This window comes from Electrona antarctica, assembly GCF_951216825.1.
Source record: "Electrona antarctica genome assembly, chromosome: 2".
Lineage (NCBI taxonomy): Eukaryota > Metazoa > Chordata > Actinopteri > Myctophiformes > Myctophidae > Electrona > Electrona antarctica.
In genome coordinates, this window is record NC_136807.1 from 51,485,254 (window position 1) to 51,503,942 (window position 18,689).

General features: G+C 44.3%; 1 protein-coding gene across 1 annotated transcript in view; it reads left to right on the forward strand.

Annotated features, from left to right (window-relative positions):
• Positions 1 to 423: 423 nt before the first annotated feature.
• LOC306934026 (filamin-A-like) overlaps positions 424 to 18,689 on the forward strand; it is a gene marked incomplete at both ends in the record, with an annotated part of 58,323 nt that continues 40,057 nt past the window's right edge. The window contains 19 exons of the mRNA XM_079516441.1: positions 424 to 458; positions 2,262 to 2,425; positions 3,023 to 3,146; positions 3,276 to 3,403; positions 3,699 to 3,822; positions 5,989 to 6,152; positions 6,263 to 6,386; positions 8,070 to 8,233; positions 9,897 to 10,020; positions 10,105 to 10,268; positions 11,705 to 11,828; positions 11,917 to 12,080; positions 12,510 to 12,633; positions 12,752 to 12,915; positions 15,127 to 15,250; positions 15,344 to 15,507; positions 15,606 to 15,729; positions 15,811 to 15,974; positions 17,532 to 17,655. Coding sequence (XP_079372567.1) covers positions 424 to 458; positions 2,262 to 2,425; positions 3,023 to 3,146; positions 3,276 to 3,403; positions 3,699 to 3,822; positions 5,989 to 6,152; positions 6,263 to 6,386; positions 8,070 to 8,233; positions 9,897 to 10,020; positions 10,105 to 10,268; positions 11,705 to 11,828; positions 11,917 to 12,080; positions 12,510 to 12,633; positions 12,752 to 12,915; positions 15,127 to 15,250; positions 15,344 to 15,507; positions 15,606 to 15,729; positions 15,811 to 15,974; positions 17,532 to 17,655 — 2,591 coding nt within the window. The remainder of the gene's footprint in view (positions 459 to 2,261; positions 2,426 to 3,022; positions 3,147 to 3,275; positions 3,404 to 3,698; positions 3,823 to 5,988; positions 6,153 to 6,262; positions 6,387 to 8,069; positions 8,234 to 9,896; positions 10,021 to 10,104; positions 10,269 to 11,704; positions 11,829 to 11,916; positions 12,081 to 12,509; positions 12,634 to 12,751; positions 12,916 to 15,126; positions 15,251 to 15,343; positions 15,508 to 15,605; positions 15,730 to 15,810; positions 15,975 to 17,531; positions 17,656 to 18,689) is intronic.

The following is an 18,689-nucleotide window of genomic DNA, read 5'->3' on the forward strand; positions in this document are numbered from 1 at the left end:
CTTAATAAAGAGACACATGTCTCTTTCTACAGTTGACTAAATAAGCCCTGTGCTTGTTAACAGTCCTCATCAGTTCCAAGTGTTGCCTGGTGGTTCCAGTAAGAAGGTGAAAGTATCAGTACCAGGACTGGAATCAGGAGTCTGTGCCCAAATCCCTCAGACCTTCACTATTGACTGTAGTGAGACTGGAGAGAGCCCACAATCTGTGGCTGTGATGACGCCCAGTGGTGAGATATCTATGTTGCAAATGTTCCTTGTCTTGTCAAGTGAAAGTGTAGTAATAGTTTAAATTATGTCTCAAATCTAAAGTGTATTTTGTGATTTATATTTTCAGGTAAGCTAGAAGTGTTGGAAGTGACCAAGAACAGTGATGGGTCATGTTGCGTTGCCTTCTCTCCTTCTATGGATGGAGCTCACTCTGTCATGGTTAAATATGCAGATGACCATGAGTTCAAACGGTGAGATGTCATTCAAACGAAAGAAAAGAAAAAAACACAAACAAATAAATAAAAGCGGGAAATCGGGCGGTGCAGTGGAAAAGCGGATGCCCACCGCACTGTGTTCGAGTCCTGGGGTTCGATTCCACGCTTGGTCGCAGGGGTGTCATAGGGTATCTGAAGGTGGGGGGGGGGGGGAGCGTGGGGAGAGGATTTGTGTGCATTTTAGGTTTTTCTTAGGTTTTTTTTTACCACTTTCAGGTTTAGGTTGGGTTAGGTTTATCCCTGTAAAACCCGGATTCATTTCTACTTGCAAAAAACCGATTTCAACCTTATACTACTACTTTTTACTACTAGGACTTATCAGTGGAAATCATGTAAAAAAATATATATATTTTTTTTTTGCAAATTTTATGCACATTTATAATAATTATTAAAATAATAATAATACATTCATAATTTACATTTGGGGGATATCTTTCACAATAATTAATAAAACATGTTCTAGACATTCTATATAAAATATATTACAATTATTTTACTTACTTTTATTAGGGTTAAAGGTCAAAGGTCATAGGTTCAAAGATTTTAAATTTGTGTGCATTTCAGCCTCTGTGGGGCGTATTTATATGCAAATATCATGACCAATGGCATTGCAATCCCACTCACTATATCACTTGGTCGGGCGTCATGTACGAAAACAATGAGGCCATGTTCGGGGAGGGAGACGGGCGGGGGAGAGTGATACTGTCACTGCACGTACTCCTAACAAAGAATGTCGAACGGGAGGAGTAGGGCGAAGGCTCTACCACTCTACTTCCTCCCAGTGGGGGCTCCTCACTGGCAGGTGAGCCAGTATGGTACAACAGTATGTCCTCCCGGTGGGGGCTCCTCACTGGCAGGTGAGCCAGTATGGTACAACTGTATGTCCTCCCGGTGGGGGCTCCTCACTGGCAGGTGAGTCAGTATAGAGCACCGAAGTCTGACGTCACTTTCAGTAGAGGGCACCAACACACAGGTTTATAGGTTTTTTATTTGTATTGAAATCTCCATATGGCGATTTTATGTCGCTTCATATAAGAACTGTGTTTGAAAAATAAACCGACCACCCCGGCGTTTCTGTCAGGGGAGTGGCTGTGCGTCGTTAATGATGTCCATTCATATTTGATACAGCCAGTTTCTAGAGAAAATGGAATTAATGTGACCGCAAAAGCCTTGAAACTACATATGAATGCAATGTCGCTGAGCATATACGTCATGCCCAGCTGTCAACATATTGCGTTCCTGAGATTCCTCGTTGACGTAAGCTCAGCTGGTGGTGACTCGACTCGTACTAACCACGATACATTATATATCAATAAAATAAAAATAAAAATAAACGTAATTAACGTTCAGTTTCTGTTGTGCGACGGGCTGCAGGCAGAAGCAGCCTACCCGGAAATGTAGTCTCTGGGTTGTTTGGCTCGTTCGGGGAGGGAGACGGGCGGGGGAGAGTGATACTGTCACTGCACGTACTCCTAACAAAGAATGTCGAACGGGAGGAGTAGGGCGAAGGCTCTACCACTCTACTTCCTCCCAGTGGGGGCTCCTCACTGGCAGGTGAGCCAGTATGGTACAACAGTAACGTCCTCCCGGTGGGGGCTCCTCACTGGCAGGTGAGCCAGTATGGTACAACAGCAGTGGGAGGAATGTATTAGCATAACTATTATTAAACTTGGGACAAAATTGGGGACGTACAGATAGTTGACTACTCTGAATAAAATAAAATCAAGCTTCTCTCCTTGTTTCTAATTATTATTTTCTTCCCTCAACTGTGTGTCTCAGTGTGTCTGAGTTCCAAGTGCTGCCCACTAATGACGCCAATGAACTGAGAGTCTCTGGTCCAGGACTGGAGTCAGGAGTGTGTGCCAAAGTTCCTCACACCTTCACTGTTGACTGTAGCGAGACTGGAGAGAGGCCCGAGTGTGTGGCTGTGATGACACCTAGTGGTGAGTGGCTGTGATGACACCTGATGGTGAGGACAGTATATCAATATGAATGAATCTGAAGTGGTAAATGGTGCATTTATATAGCACCTTTATCCAAGGCGCTTTGCAGAGATTGTGCATTACATTCATTCAGCCATTCACACACACACATTCACACACCGATGAGGAAACCATGCAAGGCACCAACCTGCTCATCGGGAGCAATTAGGGGTTCAGAGCTCAAGGACACTTGGACACTAACTCTGGCGGAGCCCGGGTTTGAACTATTAAACTGGAACTTTGATAGATGGGTTTCTTGTTTACAAACATTGAGACTGCAAATGCAGGTGTCGGATTCATGTAATCAATTCCCAACAGATGCCCAAACCTGTTCCTTCAACCTCCTCTTGTGTGTTGGCTGGTGATACGCACCCCTAGTGAGACAAATACTGTATAACAGCTGACATACAAGCTCACATCGCGTCGTGGATGCGGCCGATGTGAGCTTGGAGGTCTTGCATAGGTCTTGCACACAGGTTCTTGTCAGTGTGAGGTTGTCTGGAGTGGAAATGCATCTATAGTTTATTTCTTTCAATATCCTTTTCTTCCTCCAACCAGGTAAGATGGAGCTGGTTGAGGTTTCAGACAATGGAGATGGAACATACTCCATAAGCTACACCCCGTCTACAGAAGGTGCTCATTCTCTGGTGGTGAAATATTCTGGTGAAGACGAGTTCTGCAGGTAAATGCCTCGAAGGGTTGTTTCTATTATAATTAGGGTGGTGCATTTATTTCACTGAAAGTCTGTTCATTTATTTACTTTGTTTGTTAACAGTCCTCATCAGTTCCAAGTGTTGCCTGGTGGTTCCAGTAAGAAGGTGAAAGTATCAGTACCAGGACTGGAATCAGGAGTCTGTGCCCAAATCCCTCAGACCTTCACTATTGACTGTAGTGAGACTGGAGAGAGCCCACAATCTGTGGCTGTGATGACGCCCAGTGGTAAGATCTATGTTACAAATGTTCCACTGTACTGTTCAAATTAAAGTGTAACTTAAGACATTGAAATCCTACAGTATGTGCTTTGTTGCACGTTGAACAATGAAAATAGATGATCTGCACTACAAGCTCATAACGGCTCACAACAAGCTGCTATTTTTTGCTGAATATATGCTTGTTTTTGCTGAATGTTCACCTATCATAACATACAATTTGGATGCTTAGGGTTCATGTGGTGAATTAATTAATGGTTAAATGTCTCATAATCTAAAGTGTATGTTGTGATTTATATTTCCAGGTAAGCTAGAAGTGTTGGAAGTGACCAAGAACAGTGATGGGTCATGTTGCGTTTCCTTCTCTCCTTCCATGGATGGAGCTCACTCTGTCATGGTTAAATATGCAGATGACCATGAGTTCAAACGGTGAGATGTCATTGCAATTATTATCAACCCTAGAACACTGCAAAACTGTGAAAAATGTCGGGATTGTTTTAAAAATCACACCTGTGTGAAGTGAGGGGCGCTCTTATCATCATACATCCTCATGGATCATCTCATACTGGCCAATCAGAATGCCTGTTGCCTGTGATTGGTTAGCTGATTTGCTCATTTACATATGACGTAAATGTTCCCTTCAATGTCAATGGCGTTTAATGTTTTGATGTTTCATTTTATATATTATATATTTAGCGGATTTTGACCTAATTTCCCCTTTCATTGTCAATGGCAAATCTTGAGACGTGTGGGGACAAATAAAAGCTGTTTATAGGAGGGGCTAGTGCCCATTTACAAATCACACCTGTGTGAAGTGAGGGCCGCTCATATCATCGTACATACATCATCATACTGTACATCATCTCATTCCAGCCAATCAGAATTTGCGTCCTCACCTTCGTCTTCAAGGTTTGTGTTGCGCAATGTTTGTGTTTACACAAACACTCCAAATTGTCCATTCATTGTCAATGGCATTTAATGTTTGTGCTAGGACAACATTTGGGTTACACACTAGGGTTTAATGCCGGGATCCCGGGATTTCGGTCCTCCCGGTTATAGGGCACGCAATTTCCCGCCCGGAAATTTCTTCGGGACCCGTTGTCCCGGAGTTTTTTTTTTTTCTTGTAGGGAAATTACACTATTGGAGTTTTCACACAGTGCGCGTTCTTTCCCCTTATCTATGAGTGATCAAATGTTCAATCTGAACCCTCCCATCATTTTCAAACATGTTAGATGATATTTATATGGAATTATGGATTACACTCGAGGGCTGCAAGCCTGCAACGGGAACTGGAGCCAGCGGGACCCAATGTAAATGTTTGCGGCGCGGGCGGTATTTAAATAGCCTACCTGCGGGCGGGCAGGCACGGCCGCCGGCCGGTCAAGATGAAATCAGTGGGACCCCGCGAATCCTGCATCCTCCCGCAATTAATCAGATAGGCCTACAGAGTTTATATACACTTTAGCAAAATATGAATGTCTGACAGACATCTTCAGGCACGCTCCCAAAGCTGCTGCACCTGTCAATCATTAGCCTAATCAGTCACTCTGTGAGAATTGTGTGTATTACGGACGGAGCGACTGAGCGAGGAGTTTCCTGTCCCTGTGATGGACATTGTCACTTCTAAACCCCTTTTTGCTTTTGCCTGCATGTGTGCAGCAATAACGTGAAACGGAACACAAACAAAGATGAGTAGGCTACAATTTGTTTTATAATAACCACCAGCACGCAGCGTCTTTCTCTCTCTCTCTCTCTCTCTCCCTCTCTCCCTCTCTCTATCTCTCTCGCTCTCGCTCTCTCTCTCTAATAATCAGTGTGCTGTGCACTGGACGTGCTGGCTAATTTAACACCCAATCGGACTTTTCATAAAGTACAAAGCGGGATGATCACATTCTCTGCAGCGGAGAAGGGGACCCACTGCATGGCTGCATGCTCAAAGGGTGAAAGACCATGGCTAAGGTATCTATGTGAAAGACGTGAGGTCGTTTTTTCCCCGTGCTTCGACAGTCACATTAGTGCAAACTCCTGTGTCCCTTTTTCTGAATAGCGTAGTAGGCCTATAACATTATTAATATTTTAATGTAATACTTTTATTGTAGGCTATATGTTCATATTTCGTTCAAATAAAACGTTTTAAACCAAAAAATATCACTATTCTATTGAACATATGAAGTATCTATACATATAAATGCATTTTGGTGGGCACTTCTTTTCTTTTTTTTCTGACGGGAATTCCCGCGGGAGCCCGGGAAAAGGTCCGCAAATTCCCGGGAATTAAAATGAGCCAAATCCGGGAAAATATTAAACCCTATTACACACACCAAAAGCTGGACAGAGGGGCTCTCAAAAAAAAATGGACGTGGGCAGGGAAACTAACCTACCTTCCACTGCGTCACTGAGCATCCTGAAGGTACCGAAGGACCCGGACACCTCAGCCATCAGCAACATTTTGAAAAATCACATAAATACAATGTATTGTTCGGGTGGAATTCACCCAGCATTGTTATTTGCAAAACATTGATATCATTCATAATTCAAAATGATAAGCTCCACATTTTCATGACATATTTTTCTCTCAACTCTGTGTGTCTCAGTGTGTCTGAGTTCCAAGTGCTGCCCACTAATGACGCCAATGAACTGAGAGTCTCTGGTCCAGGACTGGAGTCAGGAGTGTGTGCCAAAGTTCCTCACACCTTCACTGTTGACTGTAGCGAGACTGGAGAGAGGCCCGAGTGTGTCGCTGTGATGACACCTAGTGGTGAGTGGCTGTGATGACACCTAGTGGCGAGGACAGTATTTAAATGGCGTTTAGTATCACTATCGTAATGTCTTCATCGACTTATTTATTGTTTGTTTCATCTAAACCAGGTAAGATGGAGCTCGTGGAGGTGACAGACAATGGAGACGGGACATATTCAGTGTCCTACTCTCCTTCTGTGGAAGGTGCTCACTCTCTGCTGGTCAAATACGAAGATGACGACGAGTTTTGCAGGTAACAATCTACAGTTATGTGTTAAATATTTTCCATTTCCCCTCCCCATTCCCTATACACTGACACCACGCTAGACAGGAACGCCCAAAAACATCACATCCGGTTTTAGCCTGGGGTAAGAGTTTTCTATGGCTGCCAATGCAACTTGGTCCAATCCTTAATCACATACGGACAAACATCTATGCCGATGCTATCTAACTTGCGGAGGTAGCGTGCCTTGTCCATGGGCAACAGATCTTTCAACGTATGGCATTGCAAATACGTTTGATATTTGATAATCGCTACTCTGCTCAATATTGTTTTGAAAATGCCGCAAATTGCATTGCAGTGAACGAGCGCAAATTACAACTTCCCCCGGTTGTGGGCGGAGTCACAGTTTGAGGCGCTGTTTACGCGCCGTGGTGTCAGTGTATTGTGTCATTATTATCCTACTATAAATGTGCCACGTCTCTGCGTGCGTGCATGCGTACGTACGTGTGAGTGTGTGTACGGTTGTAATGCACATAACTCGAGAACCGTTTGACCCACCGACTTCAAATTCGACACACACATTCCACACCCCCACAGGGAGTGCAGGGCCTGGTATCGAGTCGGTCGGACCCACGCTTCTCCAGAACCACCACAAAAGGCTCTGCTCAGGCTCTGCCAGTGGGCCTAATGAGGCCAACTCCTTTCACCTGTGCAATTTCCAGCCTCTGCTTCAGCTAATTGAGGTTCAACCAACCAGGTTGAACCTCACACACAGGCACACACAGGCACACACACACACAGTTCTCCTTTTGGAACACCGGCTGACAGGTGCTATGACAACGTATATCACTAGGTTCCCAAGTTGCATCGTTCCCAAGTAGGCCGGTGGCCGACTGCGACGGGCACGTACAGGTGTAGTACTTCAGGGGTTCTCAACCCGTGGGTCGCGACCCCTCGGGGGGTCGCCAAATTATTTTAGGGGGTCCCCAAATTATTTTCAAAAAAAAAAGGAAAAAAAAGGGTTTTTTTAAAAAATTATTTTCACGATTTTTCAAAAATAGCAGACCTACAAGCTCATAGCGCGCCACATCTGCTATTTTTCAATAGCTAAATTATAACAATGCTTAAAAGACCAAAAGGGGTTCCCGCCCAAAATGGTTTAAGGTTATTGTAGCAGTCAATTTATATTGGGGGTCGGGAGGGGGCGGGGCGGGGGTCCCGAGGCATTGCCAAAGCATTTCCGGGGGTCCCCGGCCAAAAACGTTGAGAACCCCTGTAGTACTTGATAAATAACGATATAGTAACTGCATTGAAAAATGGATTTTAATTTCAAGAATCGAAGTATATCGAAATGAAAACAGCAACATTGACTATGTATCGTATCGTATCGTTTTGCAATGGAAATAATCGGTATGGAATCGTTTTGCTATGCAATTAATCGATTGTATCAATACTAAATTTTTGTGCGTGGTATTTAGCAATTTTTAGATTTTTTAGAAAGAGGGGTTTAATTACTTAATTTAAAATAATGTCAATGTATTTGAAATAGTTACTGTATCGATTTCAAATAATTGAATCGTATCGTATCGTATCGCCATAATGAACCAATATCGTCCATGTATCGTATCGTCAACGATGTATCGTGATACGTATCGTATCGCTGTTATAATGTATCGTTACACCCCTAATACATACTCATCTGCTTGTTAACAGTCCTCATCAGTTCCAAGTGTTGCCTGGTGGTTCCAGTAAGAAGGTGAAAGTATCAGTACCAGGACTGGAATCAGGAGTCTGTGCCCAAATCCCTCAGACCTTCACTATTGACTGTAGTGAGACTGGAGAGAGCCCACAATCTGTGGCTGTGATGACGCCCTGTGGTGAGTACAGTATACTAACATTCAGTGAGTTACTCTATATGCCTATTAATATTCATATGGAATATTAATATTTTTGAGCGGTGCACACCCCTCAAAAATGTCCCCAAGTGTCCCTATGTACCAAGCCCCCAGTGCAGCTCTCCAACGTCGAAGCACTGGGCCCTAGTGGTAATAGGTGGGACTGCAGGCGGACCCGTGGAGTTATGACTAGGAAACCCCGTGCAGCTGGGGTTTAACATTGAGCGCCCGTTTGCACTTCCACATTTTGGACACCAAATTTGGTGTCCAAATCGAGAGAGAAAAACGCACAAGTAGACGGTTCTTCCGGGTGCTTCAAAACGCCACTGAGCAACTTCCACTGAAATGAATAATAATAATAATAACTTTATTTGTATAGCACTTTTCAAAAACAAGTTTACAAAGTGCTTCACATACAATACATAAACAGGCAATTCAAATCAACAATGGAAATTAATAAAATACAAAATACAACAAGATAAAAAGAGAAAGCAGAAACTGGATGTTCATTCAAACTCATTAAAAGCCTTTATTATAATAGTGGGTTTTTAAGAGTCTTTTAAAAGTGGACACTGAAGTGGTCTGTCTAATGTCCAGTGGAAGTTGGTTCCACAGCAGTGGAGCCCTATAGCAGCAAAGGCTCTGCCACCTTGCGTCACCAGCTTTGTGTTGGGGGGGTCAAGTAAGACTTTGCCTGCGTTACGGGAAGGTATGTGCGGGGACAAGTGGTCAGAAATATACCCAGGTGCCAGTCCGTTTAGTGATTTAAAAACAAACAAGTTAACTTTAAAATCAATTCTGAACACGACTGGTAACCAATGCAGTGAGTAATTAGCCTGGCTAATAAGCCAGACTAATATCACACAACACTGTCGCGGTATATCAGTCTGGGCTGGCTCCACTTGGATTTCATTTCCCGGGGAACATTTTCTCTTTGACGCAATTGGTCAGAGCTACTGTCAGTCAAAAGTCTCAAGCATTGAACGTCACTGTACCAAAGCCCGCCTATATTGCATACCGTGTCCCGATTGGTCCGACCTGTTCTCTGCTGTAGGAAAGAGGCGTGCTACTGAGCCTCGCCAGACCGTAATCCGCTGGTAGGCAACTTTTTTTTGCCAACGGCTGATTCGGTCTGGTTTATTAACCAGGCTAGTGAGTAATATGGTCATATCTCCTGGTTTTTGTAAGAACTCTAGCTGCTGTGTTTTGAACTAGTTGAAGGCGATTGATAGATTTTTTTGGGAGTCCAGAAATAATAGCGGAGGGGGGGGGGGGGGGGGGGGGGGGGGGGTTGCTGTCGCTCCGGTTCAGTCTCTATCCTTTTAATACTCTATGCTATGTAATATACGTCTGTTTGGAGTAGGAACAGTTGCAATACCGCTGGGTGACTTACCTTCCAGTGGCACTGTTGAGCTTCACACTGTGCACTATAACTATATTACACTAGTACTGTACAGAACAGTACAGTACAGTGAGTACAGTGTAGAGTACAGTGCAGAGTACATAGTACAGTACTCTGAGTTCAGTACAGTACACAGTGCAGAACACTGTACGGTACAGTACAGTAGTGTAACTATCACAATACAAGTATAGCTGCACCGCTCAGTTCACACGGGTGTGATTTATTTTTTAATTGTCATCACAGGTAAAATGGAGATAGTGGAAGTAACAGACAATGGGGATGGGACGTACTCTGTGCCCTACTCTCCTTCCATGGAGGGTGCTCACTCTGTTATGGTGAAATATAATGCTGAAGAGGACTTTAGCTGGTAAGATTATACGAAAGAGAACATAAATTATTCTAGTGATGAGTTGACGATGAAAATACACTGATCTCTTACACGCTGTTTCAGTTTGTCCAACTTCCACGTGCTGCCTACCAACGAGGCCAACAAGCTGAACGTTGTGGACCCAGCACTGACATCAGGAGTGTGTGCTCAGATCCCTCAGACCTTCACTATAGGCTGTAATAAGACTGGAGAGATCCCACAGTCCGTGGCTGTTGTGACTCCAAATGGTGAGGATATATAACATAATAAAGATAAACACTGTCACATTATTCTCAACATTATCTCTCTATCTATGCTGTAGAGCAGGGGTTCTCAAACTGTGGGTCGCGACCCCTAGGGGGGTCGCCAAATTATTTTGGGGGGTCCCCAAATTATATTAAAAGAAAAAAAAAAGAAATTGCAAGTGAATGGCTGGAAAATGGAAATGAAGAGTTTACATAGTACACAGAGTACATGCATACACTTTCCTTAATGATTATATCTGGTTTCAGTATTTATTTATGATATATTTTCTCTATTATTAAGGTTGTTTTTGCAGTCAGTTTGGGTATTGGGGGTGGGGAGGGGGTCCCGAGACATGGCCAAAGCATTTCCGGGGGTCCCCAGCCAAAAACGTTGAGAACCCCTGCTGTAGAGCAGTGGTTTTCATTAACCAGTGGTCCGTGGGACCACCAGTGGTCCTTGAGGGGGTTCCAGGTGGTCCCCCCCATGCTAAATGATGGGGAGTTGGAAACCAAATGGACCCTATCTTTAACTCTTAAGAGCGTAAAATTAAAGCGTAAAATGAGTCCATTTGGTTTAAATTTACACTCTCAACAGTTACTTTTTTGTTAAGAATCTGCATTACTTAATTTAAAAGAAGAGAGAATGTAAAATATTTTGTATTTCGATTAACGTTTGCCTGTTATCATTCCTAATGGTACCGCATCAATACAGCAAGGAATTGTGGGCAAAATCATTTCCAACGATAACAAAATATTCTTTAGTTTTGGGTCTACGAGGCTAAATGTGTGTGTGTGTTAGATTCTATCTTCAAGTTGCGTAATTACTTGCACAAGCAGAGCGCGCAAGTACTGGACCAAGTATGTATTGCATGGTGGCATCGCTCGGCCAATCAGGGACCAAGAACAGCGATCAGCTGGGTATGTACAGTATGTCGGTACATTCCACCAGCCAATGAGAAACCACTGTTCTCGATGACGTAACTAAAGTATGTTTCAAAGTTGGTATAGGGGTCAATAGGGGGTATGTATCGGCTGGGTATGTGTTTATGTCGCTGTACTCCATCGGGGCAATGAGGGACCACTGACCACTGCTGCATTTCAAACCTAGACAGCAGCAGAGAGCTTTAGGACTCAGAGCAGCAGTCGTACCAGCAGTGGTGAGCGCACCTCATGGCGCGCTATGCTTGTGCATGCTTGTGCACAAGTGCTATGCTTGTGCACAAGTGCTATGCTTGTGCACAAGTAGGCCATACATGGCCTACTTGTGTGGAAGGCGCAAGTTGGCATCTCGACAGAGTGCAGTTCTAGTTGTAACCTATTTTGAGGGGCGCTAGCCCCAGCTCCAACAAATGGCTTTAAAACGACACCTCTCGAGACGTCATGTGGCAGCCACAGTGGGCACCCCTCACTTCACACAAGTGTGATTTGTCTTTCTTCAGGTAAGATGGAGCTCGTGGAGGTGACAGACAATGGAGACGGGACATATTCAGTGTCCTACTCTCCTTCTGTGGACGGTGCTCACTCTCTGCTGGTCAAATACGAAGATGCAGACGAGTTTTGCAGGTAAAGATCCACTTACTGAATTAATCAGATTTACGTCCAAATGTCTCTTTCTACATTTGACTAACAAAAGCCCTGTGCTTGTTAACAGTCCTCATCAGTTCCAAGTGTTGCCTGGTGGTTCCAGTAAGAAGGTGAAAGTATCAGTACCAGGACTGGAATCAGGAGTCTGTGCCCAAGTCCCTCAGACCTTCACTATTGACTGTAGTGAGACTGGAGAGAGCCCACAATCTGTGGCTGTGATGACACCCAGTGGTGAGATATCTATGTTGCAGATGTTCCTTGTCTTGTCAAGTGAAAAGTGTAACTTAATAAAGTAATAGTTTAACCCATTTAGACCTGAGGCCGATTCTAAAAACATGTCTTCTAAATCCTAAAAGGTTTTCTGAAAAAATGATGTTTCTATGTCAGTGGTGCTCAACCTTTTTCATGTCAAGAACCCCCAGAATTTTCTGTATTTGGCCGCAGACCCCCATCTGAAAATAATGTTATTCCAGGGACCACCCCAGAAGTAAAGATTTGAGTTAAAAATCTTATATGCATGAATATACATTGAAAGATTTGCGCCCCATTTTCACAACTTTTCAAAAATAGAAGCTTGTAGCGCGGCACTCGGTGCCGCGCTACGAGCTTGTAGATCTGGGTAAAATGTCTCAAATCGTATGTTGTGATTTATATTTCCAGGTAAGCTAGAAGTGTTGGAAGTGACCAAGAACAGTGATGGGTCATGTTGCGTTGCCTTCTCTCCTTCTATGGATGGAGCTCACTCTGTCATGGTTAAATATGCAGATGACCATGAGTTCAAACGGTGAGATATGTCATTGAATTTAATTATAAAGCATTGTAGTTTTCGTTATCTTATTTACAACATGCTCAAAGTTTAATGCAATTTCAAGTTGACATTTTTTGTAAATCCCTTTTCTCAGTGTGTCTGAGTTCCAAGTGCTGCCCACTAATGACGCCAATGAACTGAGAGTCTCTGGTCCAGGACTGGAGTCAGGAGTGTGTGCCAAAGTTCCTCACACCTTCACTGTTGACTGTAGCAAGACTGGAGAGAGGCCCGAGTGTGTGGCTGTGATGACACCTAGTGGTGAGTGGCGGTTATGACACCTAGTGGCGAGGACAGTATTATGAATCATATTAGCTTTCTTTTTTCTTTTGTTTATTTAACCTAATCGTTTTTGAGGGGTGCTAGCCCCTCCTATGTCCAACTTTGAGGGTTTGTGTAAACACTAACATTTAATGCCATTGACAATGAATGGCCAGTTTTGAGTGTTTGTGTAAACACAAACATTGAAGACGAAGGTGAGGACGCAAATTGTGATTGGCCGGAATGAGATGATGTATGATGATAAGAGCGCCCCTCACTTCACACGGGTGTGGTTCTTTTATATGAAAAAAACTAAGAAAAAAAAACTAAAAGTGTAAAATCAGTCCTTACGACTGCATCAAGGACCGCCAAAATACATTTTAGTCGACTAAATCAACTGCAGATTTAGTGGACTAAATTAATTTGACATTTAGTCGACTAAAAGTAGACTAACACTACAACATTCCAGGTGACTAAAATGTGAAAACTATTCAAGAGACTATGACTAAAACTAAAATCAAAATTTGCTGCCAAAAACAACACTGGTCGGCCACGTGTTGAGCGGGACCGGGCCCACCCAGGAGGAACAACGAGCACTACCTGTCCCACCGAGCGCCAGAGCCACCGTTAGCTTTGTTTCCCTGCCCACATCCCCCCCCCCTTTTTTTTGAGGGGCGCTATGTCCAGCTTTCGGTGTGTGTAAACACACACATTGCGTGACACAAACATGGAAGACGAAGGTGAGGACGGACATTCCCATTGGCCGGAATGAGATGATGTATGTACGATGTACGATGATAATGTCGCTCCCTCACTTCTTCGCACAAGTGGGAGTTTTGTATTCCTCGAGGGCCGTGCACACATAGACATGTATACCTCGAGGGTCGTGCACACATAGACATGTATTCCTCGAGGGCCGTGCACACATAGACATGTATTCCTCGAGGGCCGTGCACACATAGACATGTATTCCTCCAATCAGGGACGTGCACACATAGACATGTATTCCTCCAATCAGGGACGTGCACACATAGACATGTATTCCTCCAGGGTCGTGCACACATAGACATGTATTCCTCCAATCAGGGTCGTGCACACATAGACAACCAGGGTCGTGCACACATAGACAACCAGGGTCGTGCACACATAGACAACCAGGGTCGTGCACACATAGACAACCAGGGACGTGCACACATAGACAACCAGGGACGTGCACACATAGACAACCAGGGACGTGCACACGTAGACAACCATGACGTGCACACACATAGAGTCTATGTGTGTGCACGTCCCTGGTTGTCTATGACATAGACAACCAGGGACGTGCACACACATAGACAACCATGACGTGCACACATAGACAACCAGGGTCGTGCACACATATAGACAACCAGGGACGTGCACACACATAGACAACCAGGGACGTGCACACATAGACAACCAGGGACGTGCACACACATAGACAACCAGGGACGTGCACACATAGACAACCAGGGACGTGCACACACATAGACAACCAGGGACGTGCACACATAGACAACCAGGGACGTGCACACATAGACAACCAGGGACGTGCACACATAGACAACCAGGGACGTGCACACATAGACAACCAGGGACGTGCACACACATAGACAACCAGGGACGTGCACACATAGACAACCAGGGACGTGCACACATAGACAACCAGGGACGTGCACACATAGACAACCAGGGACGTGCACACATAGACAACCAGGGTCGTGCACACATAGACAACCAGGGTCGTGCACACATAGACAACCAGGGACGTGCACACATAGACAACCAGGGTCGTGCACACATAGACATTCCTCCAACGAGGGAAGTGCACACATAGACATCAAAGGGGGCTTCAACCCTTGCCCTTTTTACCCGTCTGTAAAACAACTGCCCTTTCCAGACCACGAATGCAGCATTTACTACTATGGTGAAAGAAATGCAAATGCCACTTCTTTATGCCAAGCATTCAGTAGAATTGCTTTTTTTTCCCGAAGTCTCCTGAACTCGAACAAATTTGTTTAGGAATCCCTGTCGCTATACACCGCATCTCCAGTAACTAAAGAGCGCTGGGGTTGCGACCCCGAAAACAGCTGATCCCGCTGCCACGCGTTGTGAGCTTGTAGATCTGCTATTTTTTGTCCAAAAGGGATTTGAGCCCCTGCCTCTCTAACACTCTCTGCCTCCAACCAGGTAAGATGGAGCTGGTCGAGGTTTCAGACAATGGAGATGGAACATACTCCATAAGCTACACCCCGTCCACAGAAGGTGCTCATTCTCTGGTGGTGAAATATTCTGATGAAGACGAGTTCTGCAGGTAAATGCCTTGAAGGGTTGTATCAATTATAATTAGGGTGGTGCATTTATTTCACTGACAGTCTGTTCATTTATTTACTTTGTTTGTTAACAGTCCTCATCAGTTCCAAGTGTTGCCTGGTGGTTCCAGTAAGAAGGTGAAAGTATCAGTACCAGGACTGGAATCAGGAGTCTGTGCCCAAATCCCTCAGACCTTCACTATTGACTGTAGTGAGACTGGAGAGAGCCCACAATCTGTGGCTGTGATGACGCCCAGCGGTGAGTAATATTCCTTTAATAGCAATAAGTGAGTTATATTACTTATTTACTTTCATAATGGATACATAGGGAATGTTAATACTCATTTGTCATCACAGGTAAAATGGAGATAGTGGAAGTAACAGACAATGGGGATGGGACGTACTCTGTGCCCTACTCTCCTTCCATGGAGGGTGCTCACTCTGTTATGGTGAAATATAATGCTGAAGAGGACTTTAGCTGGTAAGATTATATACGAAAGAGAACATATTCTAGTGATGAGTTGACGATATAAATACACTGATTTCCTACACGCTGTTTCAGTTTGTCCAACTTCCACGTGCTGCCTACCAACGAGGCCAACAAGCTGAACGTTGTGGACCCAGCACTGACATCAGGAGTGTGTGCTCAGATCCCTCAGACCTTCACTATAGGCTGTAATAAGACTGGAGAGATCCCACAGTCCGTGGCTGTTGTGACTCCAAATGGTGAGATTCTCTTTTTACGATTTCTAGTTTGTCCGTCTTTCTGTCAGTTTAGCTAGCAGGTTATCTCAAGCAGCTACGACGAGTGGATTTACACATAATTTAACCCATTTAGACCTGGTGTAACCTATAAGTTGTTTTACCTTAAATGCCCTCTGTGTCTCATAATAGCAACACCAATGTTTTGTTTTTTATATACAGATTTTCTCCCCACACGTCTCAATATTTGCCATTGACAAGGAAAGGAGAAATTAGGTCAGATGTCTGTCAAATATGACGTACATTTGTGGCGACACAAACATTAAATGCCGTTGACAATGAAGGGAAAATGTACGTCATTATGTAGACGAGCAAATCGGCTAACCAATCAGATACATTCAGTTGTTCATGAGATGATGTATGAAGATGTATAATGCTGATAAGAGCGCTTCTCACTTCACACGGGTGTGATTTTTCTTTAATAAGAATTTGACAGAAAACCTCAGGTTAGGGTTTTTAGTTAGGTCTGAATGGGTCTAAATGGGTTAAAACATAACACCACAATACATCGAAAAAAGGTTTATAATTGGCCGAGGGAGAAGTCATTAATCACCTAACTAATGCCTCATGAACACTTGTATAGATAAACTGACACCTTGTTGGATGTCTGTGTTCACTACTGCACACGTTTTCTTCTTTTTTTTAAAGATATGTTTGGGGCTTTTTCTGCCTTTATTGGATAGCGTACATGCTGTACAGTATGGTGACTGGAAATGGGGAGAGAGATGGGGGGCGTTGACACGTGGCAAAGGTCGTCGGGATCGGGAGTCGTACACGTGACACGCCGTCAGGCTAGCTTAGCAGCCTAGGTGCCCGGACCGCTACACTAGCCGCCCGGGCCCTGCGATTGGCTGATCACCCCATAGCGATGATTTGATTGGCCGAGCAAAGTACATATTGAAGATAAAAATCACACCCGTGTGAACTGAGTGGTGTAAGGTTTTATATAGCATGATCAGCTGTGGTCTGACGTAATGTCTGACGTTAAAGATCTTTGGCTAGGTAGACTCGTCTTCTGATGTGATGATTTGTGACCATGAAGTTGATTCAGCTGGAGTTTTTGTCCGATGTGAGGTATTATATAAGGTAAGGTATTATATACCCTGATCAGCTCCGATCTGACGTAATGAAATCACACCTGGATGTGATTTCACAACTGGCTTTTTTTGTGCAGAGAAAATGACCACGGTTGCTACGGTCATCCAGTTCACCCGGGTGTGATTTAATTACGTCAGAAATTATTTTGAACATAGCAACCATGGTCATTTTTTTATGCACACAAAAGCCAGTTGTAGGAGTGGTTTACACCACTCAAAAAGTGAGGCCAGCAAAGTGACGATGGAAAAGTGAGGACGCAAATTGTGATTGGCCGGCGTGATTGGGTGGGGAGATGTGCCATTTGGTTGAGCAGAAATTGGGAATGGCCAAAATGAGATGATGTACAGTATGATGATGTATGATGATAAGAGCGCCCCTCACTTCACACGGGTGTGATTTTTATCTTCTTGTTTACTCAACCAGGTAAGATGGAGCTCGTGGAGGTGACCGACAATGGAGACGGGACATATTCAGTGTCCTACTCTCCTTCTGTGGACGGTGCTCACTCTCTGCTGGTCAAATACGCAGATGAAGACGAGTTTTGCCGGTAAAATCCTCTTAGGTTGTGAATTAGTCAGATTGACTTCCATATGCCCTCTTTCTACAGTTGACTAAAGAAAAAAACAACCTCTGCTTGTTAACAGTCCTCATCAGTTCCAAGTGTTGCCTGGTGGTTCCAGTAAGAAGGTGAAAGTATCAGTACCAGGACTGGAATCAGGAGTCTGTGCCCAAATCCCTCAGACCTTCACTATTGACTGTAGTGAGACTGGAGAGAGCCCACAATCTGTGGCTGTGATGACGCCCAGCGGTGAGATCTTCTTCTTTTGCTTTCGGCTCTGTCTCCTCTGTCTCCTCTTCTCACACTCCAACTAACTTCATGTCCTCTTTCACTACATCCACAAATCTCTTTGGTCTTCCTCTATTAGGCCTCCTGCCAGGCAGTTCCAACCTCAGCATCCTTCTACCGATATACTCACTATCCCTCCTCTGTACGTGTCCAAACCATCTCACTATCCCTCCTCTGTACGTGTCCAAACCACCTCACTATCCTCCTCTGTACATGTCCAAACCACCTCACTATCCCTCTTCTGTACGTGTCCAAACCACCTCACTATCCTCTGTACATGTCCAAACCACCTCACTATCCTCCTCTGTACGTGTCCAAACCACCTCACTATCCCTCTTCTGTACATGTCCAAACCACCTCACTATCCCTCCTCTGTACATGTCCAAACCATCTCACTATCCCTCCTCTGTACATGTCCAAACCATCTCACTATCCCTCCTCTGTAGTCTGTTCATGTCCAAACCACCTCACTATCCCTCCTCTGTACATGTCCAAACCACCTCACTATCCCTCTTCTGTACGTGTCCAAACCACCTCACTATCCTCTGTACATGTCCAAACCACCTCACTATCCTCCTCTGTACGTGTCCAAACCACCTCACTATCCCTCCTCTGTACATGTCCAAACCATCTCACTATCCCTCCTCTGTACATGTCCAAACAATCTCACTATCCCTCCTCTGTACATGTCCAAACCATCTCACTATCCCTCACTCTGTACGTGTCCAAACCAT